General features: G+C 40.2%; 1 protein-coding gene across 2 annotated transcripts in view; it reads right to left on the reverse strand.

The window, feature by feature from the left end:
- SYNPR (synaptoporin) overlaps window positions 1-16,149 on the reverse strand; it is a 283,980-nt gene that overhangs the window by 43,357 nt on the left and 224,474 nt on the right. For both annotated transcript variants that reach the window (XM_043886751.1, XM_043886752.1), the window contains one exon: window positions 7,980-8,178. In XM_043886751.1, coding sequence (XP_043742686.1) covers window positions 7,980-8,178 — 199 coding nt within the window. The remainder of the gene's footprint in view (window positions 1-7,979; window positions 8,179-16,149) is intronic.

The following is a 16,149-nucleotide window of genomic DNA, read 5'->3' on the forward strand; positions in this document are numbered from 1 at the left end:
ACTGCTTGCAAATGTACAGGTATCAGTCCTGATAGTCTCTGATTTATAACAGCCATTGATCTTGGCATTTTAACGCTTGTTTCCTATTACTGACAGCCTCCATGTACAACAGAGATAAGCAGGAGAACACTCTAGTGATCCTTGCATCATGGCAGTCATTCTGTAACTCCACATGGATTCTGAAGGCAAATTGTAAAAATCCTCTATGACAGTCAAATGAGCAGAAAATTCTAGGGGATCTAGGGTTTGGTTCCACTACAGCCAGAGCAAGAAAATAACAGGAGCTGTCCAGGTGTATAGAACAATTTGTCTTACCCACCTATGCCCCTCTAAATTGGTAGCATATTGCCTATTAGGATTTTGCACCCTCTTGCATGGTAGCTGTGAATTCAGACCCTTGATCTGGGGAGACCTGGGTTCAAACTACCCTCTGACTATTAGTGATGTGACCTGGGAGAGTTAATTAGGTAACTTCTCTGAGCCTCCCTCTCCTCATCTATAAAAGTGGATAACAATACAAACTAGTTGCTTTGAATATTAAATCAACTTTAAACCGTATAAAAAACTCAATCAATACCAGTTGATAGTATTGTTATTATAAACTCCATTACCATCCCCATCACTTTCCTCCACTCCAATATTATCTATGCATGTTGTGTCTTGTCGTGTCCTAGAGATTACAGAAAATCCTGCACTAAAGAATAAAGGGGGGAAAAATGTGTTTTGTAGAAAACAAAGCAACAACAACAACAAAAAATAGCACCAAGGTCAGAGAGGAACAAGTATCGATCAGGAACTATCTTTTTTAATAAATAGCGTTGGCTTTTTAAAAAGTATAATTACTGTTAGCTCAGTATTTGAAGGTTTTCTTAGGTATGAACCACCCTGTTGAGATCCTGCTCATGCTGTGGACTGGCCTTAATCAGCTGACTCAGTTAAAGGTGAGGCCTGTCGTGGTGGGATTAGAAATGGAAAGGCTTGCCATTTGCAGCTGCAAACGGTCATGCTGACTGTCTACACTCATTTTGTCTCTGTGACTCTTAGGATTTGGGCTAACTTTTAAATTAACTTTCATCTGCTAAGTAATGAGCATATTGGTTTTTTAATATCACCGAAGTTTCACCTAGGAGCCTTTTCCTTTTTATTACTAGAATTATCTCTCCACTCTTCCCCTTCTTCTACAATCTAATAAAATAAAGCCTACTCAATGTAGTACACAATTCAGGATTTCATTATATCCTGCTTGATGGGAAAGACTATTTACACAGAGATAAAATAGCATGGCTTCACCAAGATCACTTCGTATGAGGAGAATGTAGTTTCATATAAAAAAACAGATCTTTTCCCACTTTACGGGCAAACCAGCTGAGTCAGTTTCTTCTCTGTGGAAGTCAAGAGTATTTCCTTAGACTTTAGAATTCTTTGAGAGTGTCTACATGTATCCAGGAATGGGTACATGCATGTTAGTTTTATGGTGCATACACACACACACACACACACGCACGCACACACATACCTTGACCTCTTTGGTGTATCTACCTGCATATCAGGGAGGAATAAGCCCAAGGTGGGTGATACTGTCAGAGATATTTTAAAATCATTAAGACCAGTAGCTCCAATTTGGGTACGGGGAGACATTTGTCCAGGGGCTCGAGTTCTGCTGATTTACTCTTCTTTTTCCACAGTAACACACTAAAGTGCTATAAAACTGATCTTTCCCTCAGTCCTTTAAACTTAAATCATGACATTTTACAAATAGGGGTTTCTCCCAGTGACCCTTCAAAACATGTTTACTTTAAGGCTTTGGTCTCTATAATATATAGATTCTTGTTGTTTAGTTGCTAAGTTGTGTCTGACATTTTTGTGATCCCATGGACTGTAGCCTGCTAGGCTCCTCTGTCAATGGAATTTTCCAGGCAAGAATACTGGAGTTGGTTGCCATTTTCTACTCCAGGTGATCTTCCCGACCCAAGGATTGAACCTGTGTCTCCTGCATTGGCACGTGAATTCTTTAACACTGCACCACCTGGGAAGCCCTAATATATAGATGAGAGATCTGTAAAATTTATTTCATTTACATACTCCTTAAAAGAATTTGTAAAAACTCCATTTGGATGAAGTTGACATATGATTTTTCTTTTTATTAAAAGTCTAAACAGTTGCAAGAATGCAATTTCTGGCATAAATAATGATATTTAAAAATATCCTCTATTGTATCCATTTTTAGATAAATTGTTAGTTGATACTCTTTATTACCCATTTAAAATTTAATAAACAAATACCTCTTTAACAGTTGGAAATTTTACATTTCTTTTTGTTCTCTTTGAACTTGTATTTCCATTATACTTCCTACACTGATTCACAGCTTCATATAACATGTATTTATTTTTTTATCTTGGGAAGGATTTTATCAGTCATCCTGTTGTATTTCAAAAAAATACATATCTAAATTTAAATTACTTTTGATTACCCATAACCCTAATGCTTTAAGGATCAAAAATTTCTTTTGAGTTGGGCAATCACTAAAAATATTATTAATGCACATAATAATCCAAAACAACATAAACGTATTATAAATGTTAATAATTATTAAATTTTAAAAGTAAAATTTTTACTAGAATTATATGGGCTTATTTTTTCTTCAACTAGTTTATGCATTTTTTTTTTTAGTTTATGCATTTTTGAGGGACATATATTATTTACTTCTAAAATAGGACATGATTAAGCATAAATTTTATTTCTAATTTTTGTTGTATAGATGTGTTGAGAAGGCTTGCTGGCATAAATGAGTAGATGAGAATGAATGGGGTTTTATTATAATGATGCCATCAGTTTCTCTGAATTTATTCTGAGTAATATGTTCCAGATCACATAGTGATCTGTCATCAAAAACTATTTTTTAATGATCTATCCGTTGATTGGTAGATTAAGACTTTCTATTTTACTGAAAGGAAAAAATTGGAAACCTTCTTACATGCAAAAGGATACATAACCTAGGCATTTGAATCGGTCACTTTTGTCAGTACAACACCAATACTTCAAATTGTCCATTTTTTTTTCAGCGCCTCCAATGTTTTGCAACCTAACAATGTACCACGTAGAAATATTTGGGATGTAAAAGAAGGATGTAAAATTTGGGATGTAAAAAGGTCCAGGGTCAGGAGTGGCAGCCATGAGGAGATACCCCATGTCCAGGGTCAGGAGCGGCGGTTGCGCTTCACTAGACTGGCTGCATGGAGAAACCCCACGTCCAAGGGCAAAGGAGAAGCCCCAGCAAGATGGTAGGAAGGGCAAATTTGCATTTAGAATCAAACCCCATTCCCACCAGAGACGCTCAGAGGGCTCAAACAAACCTTGTGTGCACCAGGACCCAGGGACCCCACAGAGACTGTGCCAGAACTGTGTTTGAGCGTCTCCTGTGGAGGTACAGGTCGGTGGTGGCCTGCGCAGGGGCAGGGGTTCAGGGTGCAGCAGTCTTGGGTATGGCATAAGCCGTCTTGGAGGAGGTCACCATTAACCCCACTGTAGAGCTGCCAGAACTTACACAGGACTGGGAAATAGACTTTTGGAGGGCACAACAGAACTTTGTGCACCAGGACCCAGGAGAAAGGAGCAGTGACCCCACAGGAGACTGTCCCGGACTTGCCTGTGGGTGTCCGGGAGTCTCCGGCAGAGACGTGGGTCGGTGGTGGCCTGCTGCAGGGTGGGGGCATGGACTGCAGCAGTGCATGCATGGGGTCTTTTGAGGGAGGTCAGCATTATCTTCATTACCTCCACCATAGTTTGGCCCCAGGTAAATAGCAGGGAGGGAACACAGCTCCACCCATCAACAGAAAATTGGATTAAAGATTTACTGAGCATGGCCCCTACCAACAGAACAAGACCCAGTTTCCCCTTCAGTCAGTCTCTCCCATCAGGAAGCTTCCATAAGCCTCATCCTTCTCCATCAGAGGGCAGACAGACTGAAAACCACAATCACAGAAAACTAACTAATCTAATCACATGGACCACAGCCTTGTCTAACTCAATGAAACTATGAGCCATGCTGCAGAGGGCCGGCACCCAAGACAGACAGGTCATGCTGGAGAGTTCTGACAAAATGTGGTCCACTGGAGAAGGGAATGGCAAACCACTTCAGTATTCTTGAGAACCCCATGAACAGTATGAAAAGGCAAAAAGATAGGACACTGAAAGATGAACTCCCCAGGTCAGTAGGTGCCAACATGCTACTGGAGATCAGTGGAGAAATAACTCCAGAAAGAATGAAGGGATGGAGCCAAAGCAAAAACAACACCCAGTTGTGGATGGGACTGGTGATGGAAGCAAGGTCCAATGCTGTAAAGAGCAATTTTACATAGGAACCTGGAATGTTAGGTCCGTGAATCAAGGCAAGTTGGAAGTGGTCAAACAGGAGATGGCAACAGTGAACGTCAACATTTTAGGAATTAGCAAACTAAAATGGACTGGAATGGGTGAATTTAACTCAGATGACCATTATGTCTACTACTGTGGGCCCTTAGAAGAAATGGAGCAGCCATCACAGTCAGCAAAAGAGTGCGAAATGCAGTACTTGGATGCAATCTCAAAAATAACAGAATGATCTCTGTTCATTTCCAAGGCAAAGTATTCAGTATCATGGTAATTCAAGTCTATGCCCTGAACAGTAATGCTGAAGAAACTGAAGTCAAACAGTTCTATGAAGACCTACAAGACCTTCTAGAACTAACACCCCAAAAAGATGTCCTCTTCATTATAGGGTACTGGAATGCAAAGGTAGGAAGTCAAGAAACACCTGGAGTAACAGGCAAATTTGGCCTTGGAGTACAGAATGAAGCAGGGCAAAGGCTAACAGAGTTTTGTGAAGAGAATGCACTGGTCATAGCAAACACCCTCTTCCAACAACACAAGAGAAGACTCTACACATGGACATCACCAGATGGTCGACAACGAAGTCAGATTGAATATATTCTTTGCAGCCAAAGATGGAGAAGCTCTATGTGAACTATGAACTATGCCTGATGAACTATGGATGGAGGTTCGTGACATTGTACAGGAGACAGGGAGCAAGACCATCCCCCAGAAAAAGAAATGCAAAAAAGCAAAATGGCTGTCTGAGGAGGCCTTACAAATAGCTGTGAAAAAGAAAGGAAGTGAAAAGCAAAGGAGAAAAGGAAAGATATACCCATTTGAATTCAGAGTTCCAAAGAATAGCATAGAGAGGTAAAGCCTTCCTCAGTGATCAGTGCAAAGAAATAGAGGAAAACAACAGAATGGGAAAACAATAGAATAGGACTAGAAATTGTGTCAAGAAAATTAGAGATACCAAGGGAACATTTCATGTAAAGATGGGCTCAATAAAGGACAGAAATGGTAGGGACCTAACAGAGGCAGAAGATATTAAGGAGAGGTGACAAGAATACATAGAAGAACTGTACAAAAAAGATCTTCATGACCCAGATAATCACGATGGTGTGATCACTCACCTAGAGCCAGACATCCTGGAATGTGAAGTTAAGTGGGCCTTAGGAAGCATCACTACAAACAAAGCTAGTGGAGGTGATGGAATTCCAGTTGAGCTGTTTCAAATCCTGAAAGATGATGCTGTGAAAGTGCTGCACTCAATATGCCAGCAAATATGGAAAACTCAGCAGTGGCCACAGGACTGGAAAAGGGCAGTTTTCATTCCAATCCCAAAGAAAGGCAATGCCAAAGAATGCTCAAACTTTCACACAACTGCACTCATCTCACACACTAGTAAAGTGATGCTTAAAATTCTCCAAGCCAGGCTTCAGCAATATGTGAATCGTGAACTTCAGATGTTCAAGGTGGTTTTAGAAAAGGCAGGGAACCAGAGATCAAATTGCCAACATCTGCTGGATCATTGAAAAAGCAAGAGAGTTCCAGAAAAACACCTATTCCTGCTTTATTGACTATGCCAAATCTTTGACCGTGTGGATCACAATAAACTGTGGAAAATTCTGAAAGAGATGGGAATACCAGACCACCTGACCTGCCTCTTGAGAAACCTGTATGCATGTCAGAAAGCAACAGTTAGAACTGGACATGGAACAACAGACTGGTTCCAAATCGGGACAGGAGTATGTCAAGGCTGTATATTGTCACCCTGCTTATTTAACTTCTATGCAGAGTACATCATGAGAAACGGTGGACTGGAAGAAGCACAAGCTGGAATCAAGATTGCTGAGAGAAATATCAATAAACTCGGATATGCAGATGCAACACCCTTATGGCACAAAGTGAAGAACTAAAGAGCCTCTTGATCAAAGTGAAAGAGGAGAGTGAAAAAGTTGGCTTAAAGCTCAACATTCAGAAAACTACGATCATGGCATCTGGTCCCATCACTTCATGGCAAATAGATGGGGAAACAGTGGAAACAGTGGCAGACTTTATCTTTTTGGGATCCAAAATCACTGCAGATGGTGATTGTAGCCATGAAATTAAGAGATGTTTACTCCTTGTAAGGAAAGTTATGACCAACCTAGACAGCATATTAAAAAGCAGAGACATTACTTTGCCAACAAAAGTCTGTCTAGTCAAGGAGATTGTTTTTCCAGTGGTCATGTATGGATGTGAGAGTTGGACTATAAAGAAAGCTGAGGGCTGAAGAATTGATGCTTTTGAACTGTGGTGTTGGAGAAGACTCTTGAGAGTCCCTTGGACTGCAAGGAGATCCAGCCAGTCCATTCTAAAGGAGATCAGTCCTGAATATTCACTGGAAGGACTGATGTTGAAGCTGAAACTCCAATAATTTGGCCACCTGATGTGAAGAGCTGACTCCTTTGAAAAGACCCTGATGCTGCATAAGATTGAAGGTGGGAGGAGAAGGCGACGACAGAGGATGAGGTGGTTGGATGGCATCACTGACTTAATGGGCATGAGTTTGAGTAAACTCTGGGAATTGGTGATGGACAGGGAGTCCTGGCGTGTGCTGCAATCCATGGGGTTGTAAAAGAGTTGGATGCAACTGAGTGACTGAAGTGAAGGGAACTGAGCTGAAAAGGATACTTTCCTTTTATAAAAGGGGAGTAGGTGATTAAGAAAGATATTTTCAGAAGCAGGCCATTCTCAGTAAGATAAATGTTAGGCAAATGTACATATGAAGGCTGAGAAATACATTTCTTTAAAGTTATCTACACCATGTACCCCTCCAGGGGTTGTGGCATCCCCCGAGGTGTCTATGTGTCTCTTACCCACTAGTTTGGTTTCACCCAGGAGAGTCCTTGAACTACTGTGTAAGGAAACAGGAAGTAGGGTGGTTTGGTGGTATGTGCATGCTAGGTCTTTTCAGTCATGTCAAACTCTTTGCGAACCCATGGACTGTCTGCCAGGCTCCTCTGTCTATGGGATTCTTCAGGCAAGAATACTGGACTGCATTACCATGCTCTCCCCCATGCGATCTTTCTGACCCAGGAATCAAACCAGGGTGTTTCCTGCATAGCAGGCAGATTCTTTACCATCTGAGTCACCAGGGTTGGTGGTGGAAAGAGACAAGATGGGGGAGAGAAAGAGAGATTGAAATTCAGAGACAGAGAGCTACATCTTCAAACTAAAGCACTCTATGACCAGTTTATCATATACTAGAGGAACAACACATTTCAAGTAAGTACAAGTCATGCTGTCTAAACAACCAGTGAGAAAAAAATGATCGATTAACTCTGTAATACTGGAGTTACCAATAAATCTGCAGCAAGCCTCACTACTCTTTCCATGACCTCATGAGATTTCCAACCATCTATTTCAGAAGAGTTTCTAGCAACTCTAATGATACTTCTCCAGTACAGGGGCACAAAATATATGACAGGCATCATATTTCTGTTTTAGATCTAAGGGATCTGGATGAAAAAGAACGTGATTGCTTTTCAAATACCTGCCCTGAGGACTCGGGTAAACCCTTGAAGCATTGGAAGAAAGAAATTAGAAACGACAGAAAAAATCATTTCATAAAGCAAACCACTTACGATGAGTGGACCCCGGTTGTTCTCTCGATACTTGTTCTGGAAGAAAATGTAAACGACAGTGGCGGCCAAGGAGTAGAGGAAGGCGAAGACAGCGACGGTGACGAAGAACTCTGCCGAGGATGAGGAGTCCCCAATCAGGGACACCTTCTGTCGTTCCTTCCCCTCGCAGGTGGGCACCTCGAAGGTCACCTGGTGCAACCTAAAGTATCAGAGATACCAGAGAGGGGAATCATTAACATGCCAAGGAGAGAACGCGAGAATGGCAGTAAGTGAGCTTGAGGACTTTCCTGGTGGTCCAGGGGTTAAGACTTCATCAGCAGGGGTTTGATCCCTGGTTGGGGAGTTAAGATCCCACATGCTTCGGGGCCAAGAAAACCAAAACATAAAACAGAAGTAATATTTTAACAAATTCAATAAAGGCTTTAAAAATGGTTCATATCAAGAAATCTTAAAGTGAGATTTGATTTGGGACCTTACAGTGGCAAGCCTCTGTGACACTGAGAACTTATAGAGGTTACAGTTGTGATTGTGGCAGTGGATACTACAGTTAAATATCATTCCACTGGGCTCCACAGTAGCTAATTACATTAAAGACAGGGAGAAGGGAAGGGGAAAGTGAACCTGAAATCGATGACGGATTAGATTATGACATTCTCTCCCTGAAATTCTCCAGTGCTTCCTTATCATACTTGGACTCATACCCTAACTCCTAAACATGACCCATCAGGGCCTGGTTTAGGGTCTTTTCACTGACTCTTCTCTTTTCCTCAATCACTCTGTTCCCTGACATTGCCCATGGCTGGTTCCTTTGCAGCACTCAAGTGACAACTCAAAATGTCATCTCCTGGGAGAGTCTTTTCCTGACTATTAATCTAAAATAGCTCCTTTCCCTTAGACATTTCTATGATATCAACCTGTTCAATGTCATTCATAGCACTCAATACCAGCTACATTGCCTTGGTGATGTATTTTCTTGTTTGTTTTTGTTTTTTCCATCTTTCCTGGATTTGGGATCTTGATTTTCTTCTCTGTAAATCACGAATCCCTGACTCTGGTTAGATACTCAGTAAACAGGACTTGGATAACTAAACGAACATTCTTGATTCTGTAAGATGATTGATAGACCCTAGTTTGACTGAACTTTGAGACTTTCTATTTTAAAGAATAAGATCTATCAGGATAGCATTCAGGATCATAGCAGCTTATTGTTGTTGTTGTTCAGTCGCTAAGTCATGTCCAACGTTTTGCACCTCCATGGCCTGCAGCATGCCAGGCTTCCCCATCCTTCACTATCTCCCAGAGTTTGCTCTAACTCATGTCCACTGAGTTGGTGATGCCATTCAACCATCTCATCCTCTGTCGCCCTCTTCTCCTCCCCTTTCTCTATTACTTAATAGAGAAAAATAAGATTTGGGAGGGTAGTAGTATAGGAGCCAAAATTAGGTTTCTTCAGAAATGCCTAAATCATTTCTTGAGTATTGGAAGGAACTTGGAAATAGAAATGAACAAGAGTAAGCAATATCAGTAAAGGATCATCTGGAAAAATAACCTACAAAAGTAACAATGATAATAAAACCATTGATAAACTCCCAACTTAAGCTTAAGGAGTATTTCTCTTACTAAGAAAAAGCTAATTCCTTTAAACAGATTTGTTGTGTACATTCCCCTAGATAATACAAAAATAATAAAAGAGTAATACCAATATAACTAACATACCCAAGCATTTATGTGCCATATACTATGTTGTATATGTATTATTTCATCTGATGCTCACAAAAAGCCTTATGATGTAGGCACTTAATTGTCCATTCCCCCTTTATACATGAACATACAGGCTTAAAAAAGATTAAATGATTTGTGCTAAACCACAAGGCTAGTAAATAGGGCCAGAAAATTTTAAACTGTTATGTCAATTTGCTTCTGTTGATTACTGAAAATATTAACTAGGATGAATTTTTTAAAAAGTGGAGCCCATGGACAACTAGCATAACTATAAGTCCTGCTAAAAATGTTTATTCTGGGGTCTGTCTCAGAGCTACTGAATTGAAACTGTTAGAAGTGTAGCCTAGTTGACAACCAAAACAGGAAACGCCAATCCCCCTTATGTCTCAGAAATCTATTCTTTTTCATTTACTCTTTGACTTTAAAAAAATAAATAAATAAAATAAAATAAAATACAAAACTGTTTACATTGTCCACTTGATTTTGCTTATTTATACTGAGCCTCCTCCTGTTTCTTATAAACCAGAAAAGTGTACAGCTGCAGTAAAACTCAGGGAAATAGAAGCATTCATCATGGTTATACTGTAGAGACTCTTTCTTTCCCTTGCCAGACATACTAAAATATTTCTCAGTAGTTGAGTCTGTGGGAATGCTGAAAAAGGAAATAAATTTAAAAGGTAATCATGCCAATTATTCTGGTAGAGGTGATTTTCAGATAATGAGCCCCCCCCCCCTTTTTTCTCACTGTTATGTAATGGATCATTCATTCAACTCATTTTTAACAAGAAGCTTTGTAGTTCACACAGTGTCTAGATTCTGGGGATAAAGTAGGGAACAAAGATATATGGGCTGGGCTCTGTGCATGTTGAACTTTGAGTTTAGAGGGAAAAAATGGCTTTTCTGAGAGGAGCCCAAGACTAGTTTGGGGATGAGGTGGTCAAGGTAAGATTCCTTGTAAAAGTGATTATTTAAGCTGCAACTTGAAAAGTGACTAGAAAACTGTCTAGACCAAAAGTGGAGAAAAAAGCACAATGAAATAGGACTTCAGAGCCAGTAGGATGGTTATAATCAAAATGATTATAAAACTGGAATGAGACTGGAATAACAAGATAGGATTAGAATAGGAAATTCCATAATTTGGAAAACAGTCTTGCAGTTCTTCAAGTGGTAAACACAGAGCTATGGCATGGTCCAGCAATTCCACTCCTACATATTACATATCCAAGAGAAATGGTAACATTTGTCTGTACTAAACTTGTACTAGAATGTTCATATCAGCATTATTCATAATAGCCCCGAAGTGGAAACAATCAAACATCTTCAGCTGATGAACGCATAAATAAAATGTGGTATATACTCATAGGGTGGAATAGTATTTATCAATAAGAAGGAATAAGTACTGATACATGTTACAGCATGGATGATCCTTGAAAACCTTATGCTAAGTGAAACAAGCCCGTCGCAAAAGACCATAGATTGCATGATTCCATGTAAAGAGAATGATCAGAATAGGCAAATTTATGGCAATAAAAAGCAGGCTAGTGTTCACCAAGGGCTGGCTGGTGAGAACTGGGGATGATGGCTAAGTGGTACAGGATTTCCTTTGGGGGTAACAAAAACACTTTAGAATTGATTATGGCGATGGAGCCTTATGCTGTTAAACATTACAAGTCATTCGACAGTACATTTTACATGAATGAATGCTATGCTATGTGAATTATATTTCAATAAAACTGTTAAAAAATAGAGATGAAAGAGCATGTACCAAGACTCTGCAAAAGCAAGGAGCACAGCACATGTAAAATGATGAAATATGGCTTGAAATTGGAATATGGCAGGAGAGAATATGAAAGTTGTAGGATGAGATGGAAAAGTAGCCAGAGACCCTCAGTGCTGGGTCCTGTGGGTCAGATTATAGACTTGGGTCTTTTATCTTTTTTATTTTTCCTAGTGATGACAACTTTAGGGTTTATTTCCTTAACTTTCAGATATAACATATAGTATGTTTATCATATTTTACATTATGTCCCTAGTATTTATTTATTTTATAACTGGAAATTTGCACCTTCTGAATGCCTTCATCCAATTCCTCCCTCACCCCCAGTAACCACAAATCTGATTGCTTTTTTCTATGAATCTGTTCATTCATTTTTGAAGTGTAAGTGACCTACAGCACTATATTAGCTCCCATTGTACAACAAAGTGATTTGATATTTCTACACGTTTCAAAATGATCACCATGATAAGTCTAGTCATGGTATTAAGATATAAAGATATTATATAGTTATTGACTATATTCCCCACACTGTACATTTCATACCTGTCACTCTTTTTTTTTTTTTTTTTTGCAACCTCTTAATCTCCCTCATTTAGTTCTCTCCTCCTCCCACCCTCCTTCCCTCTGGCAATCACCTGATTGTTCTCCTGTTCTCTATATCTATAACTCTGTTTCTGTTTTGTTATGTTTGAGCATGTTTTGTTTTTTAGATTCCACACATAAGTGGAAATCATGTAGTATTTGTCTTTCTCTGTCTGACTTATTTCACTAAGCGTAACACCCTTTAGGTTCATCCATGTTGTCGAAAATGGTAAGACTTCATTTCTTTTTTGGCTAACTTTCCATTACACACACATCTTCTTTATCCTTTCATCTATTAATGTGCACTTAGGTTGCTTCCATATCTTGGCTATTGTAAATAATGATGCAGTGAATATGAGGGTGCATATATCTTTTCTATTTGTATTACTATTTTCTTTGGATACATACTCAGGAGTGAATCTTTATCTGAAGACCAATATTGGAAAGATTCCCTTATAATAAACAACATGTAAAACAATAACAGGCAGGACCACATCACCTGTGGTGACTATTTAGAAACATGCACACCTCCTGTCCAGGTGTCAGGATCTGCAACGCTTCTAATACACCAGATCCCTCAGTTCACGTGGAGACATTGGGTCTCCAATTTTTGAGTATACAGAGAGCAGCAGGAAGGGGGAGAATAAAATAATTTTTTTCTATGCAATTCAGTGGAATACCAACATTTTCCTCATTGCTAACTTACTGTATTGATTTACAGTAAATGTTAATGGTGCTTAAGCACAAGGCAAAAAAAAAAAAAATCACTAACAAATTTGCTGTGCTTATTAACATCAATTATCTATAGCTTGGTACTTAGCTTGAAGCCACACGGGTAAAATCAGGACCAAGGGGAAACAGAAGTGAAGCTGTATGCTGGTGCCTGTTCTGAGGAAGGGAGTGGGCATCACTCATAAAGAAAGAGCATGTCAGCTGAAAATGGTCTGAGCACAATAATTCATGTCACTAAACACTTTGAATGCTATGGGATGGCATTTATTACTAAACATATATATTTAACCAGAAAGGTTCTTCTAGGCAACAGTTACATTTATACACATAAGTTTGTATGCTTTATTTTGGAGAGAGAGATTTTAGAGTCACCATATGTTTATCAGTTATAATAACCTTGGAAGCAAATATCATTCATTCAGAACCTAAACAATGGGGAAACTCTTCTGTACAGATAGTGTCAGTTGATGGAATCTGAAAGCTGATGGCCTACCTCTGTTCTTGTGAGGGACTAGTCAGGAAGCAATCGCTGAGACTGCAAAAGGACCAAATCCAATTTGTTGATTTCAAATGTCTAATGCCCTTCTCGGCTGGCCTGACTCAATCAAGAGGTACTTGAATTTCACTGGGTTTTACTACATTGTGCCTATCCACAAAAAAACCCCATGTGAGAGTAGATTTTTCCTTTTTCTTTTTAAAAACTTACCAACACTTAAACAGAGCCTTTTAAACATTTCACTCCTGCATCAATTAAATTAAAGGAACTGCTGGGCACCCACAGTTTTTAATTCTATTTGTAGGGTCTGAAAAAGTATTAAGCAAGTTGGTGTTACTTTATTAATAAAAATATTTATGACAACCAACAACAACATTTTTCAACCTCCAGGCATTGTATTAGCTTCTTTACTGCTCGTGTCTCACTTAAAGATCATAACAGCCTTCTCAGGTAGGTTCTATCTGCCCCCATTACACAGATGAGGAAACTGAGTCTTGAGGTAGGTAGTGAGCTTACTGGAGGTCAAACAGGTAGTGAAGGGCAGAGGTGAGTCTTGGATGCAAGCAGATTAGAAAGAGCTATACTAGTAAGTATGACACTTTCTTGCCTCTCTGCTTCAAAAATTACAGCATCCTTAGATTTCCAGCCAAATATTTGTATAAAAATGACTGAGCCAGCTTTCCCATGCCCTCTAATCTAATGGTAGACAGATAGTTTACACTGAATAAGATTCTAAACCAATATTCGTTCTGCTTCCACCTCACAGCACTTGAATTAGGCATCGTTCAAGGTACCCAGCAATGACAGAGTTGAATTCCTTTAGGCCGACCAACAGGAAGTCATTAAAAGCATCTGAGTTTCCAAATTTTGTCCTGGGTTATCCTAACATTTGCTTTATAAGTAAGCAGAGGGCAATGAACCTGACTGCCTCAGGTACTGAAATGATGACCATCATAGCATCTGTGGTTCTTTATAGGAGGAGAGTAAAGGACAGCACAGATTCATCTTCAGATAGCACTGTGCCAGTAAGGGCATCTGGTCATAAGACTTTTGAAATTGTGGACAGTATGTTTCACCAGGTGCGGAACAAAATAGGACTTAAGCTCCTAACATTATACCTGGGGGTGGTTCAGTGCAAGACAGTAATGACACATCCCAAGGGTGGTGACCCCACCCAGGAGTAAATGCAGGAAGCATTAAGGTATTGGGGAGAAAGTAGCTGCCACAGAATTTCTGACAGCCAGGATTAAAGTGGCCAAGCGGAGATCAGAGGGCAACCGGCAAATCGTGGTGCTGAGCACACGTCTCCTCACAAGATAATTTTCTGTAGCCCCTGTTTCAATCTTTGCACCAGTTGATAAAGACTCAAATCCTCTTGCTCTACTTCTTCCTCTCTTCCCACCAGGAAATACTGGTATTTGCCTGGTTTTTAGATTTTCTTTTCCTTTGCTAGTCATACGTGTGTATGTGTGTGTATGAGTGCATTTATGTGCACATTTGCAGACACCTCTACTTGCTCAGCCTGTATAATTTGCAATATAAATGACTACAAGATCCTGTGAGTTTACATACACTTTTAAACACATCTCATTTTTTCTTCCCAGCAACCTTCTTCGTTTACAGATGAGAAAGTTGGAGGTCAGACAACTTGAAAGAATCACCGAAGATCACCCAGATGGCAAAGAGAAGATGCAAAAGTCTGCTATGCTCAAGTCCTCTATTCATTCACAAGGGATTTGTTGAGCCCCATGCGCCAGTCATTAGAGAAGCTAAGATGGGATGGCAATGAGTTGTGAGGAATTATGGTTGTGGCATGAGGTGTGGCAATGAGGAGTGAAGATTATACAGAAGGTTGAAAGGGACAAGTCCCCTCTGACTGCCATTTCCCCTGGTTTTCTTACTGAACCTGAAGCATGGCATTTGGTGATGCTACTTAGGACAGTGATGGTGAGCCCACCTCTCCTACTGCTGGGTGCTGATCACCAACTGACAACTTCTTTGAGCACATACTAGGCCAGGCACCAAGCCAAAGGCTTTCGTGTATTATCTCACACCTTCAAACTAGATAAAGTGGGTACTATTTCCCTTCTTTTTAGTGGAGAGGAAAGTGAGGAGCACAGCGGTAATTCAACTTACTGAAGCAAGGCCTTCAAACAGAGTGTGTGTGTGTGCTGCATTGCTTCAGGAGTGTTCAGCTCATGGGCTTTAGCCCACCAGGCTCCTCTGTCCATGGGATTCTCCAGCAGGACTACTGGGATCCATACTGCCTTCCCAACCCAGGGATCAAACCTATGTCTCTTACGTCTCCTGTATTGGCAGGTAGGTTCTTTACCACTGGCGCCACCTGGGAAGCCCAAAACAGAGTGTACATGACCCCAAAGCTTTTACTCTTAATCTCCCACATGAAAAAAATACTATTCATTGTTTTTTATCACTCACCTATTTACTGACTTCCCACAGCAAGGCTGCCCTTTCTGAGAGACTTCTTGCAGTCAGTCATGGCTCAGATGGTTGAGAATCTGCCTGTAATGCAGGAGACCTGGGCTGGATCCCTGGGTCGGGAAGATTCCCCTGAAGGAGGAAATGGCTACCCAATCCAGTATTCTTGCCTGGAGAATTCCATGGATAGAGGAGCCTGGCTGGTTACAGTCCACAGGGATGGAAAGAGTCGGACACGAATGAGCGACTTTCACTTTTCACTTTCCCTCTCTCTATTAATCTCCTCTTTAGGTTGTTTCTTAGCAGGAGAGTGGTCATGGGCTGAATGTCGGAGGATCTGGGATCTGTGATATTCTGTTCCACGTTTCCTGGGCTCAAATTGTTTCTCAAGACTCACACATTGATTATAGCAAGGATTTCCT

This window comes from Cervus elaphus, chromosome 24, assembly GCF_910594005.1.
Source record: "Cervus elaphus chromosome 24, mCerEla1.1, whole genome shotgun sequence".
In the NCBI taxonomy this organism is placed as follows: domain Eukaryota; kingdom Metazoa; phylum Chordata; class Mammalia; order Artiodactyla; family Cervidae; genus Cervus; species Cervus elaphus.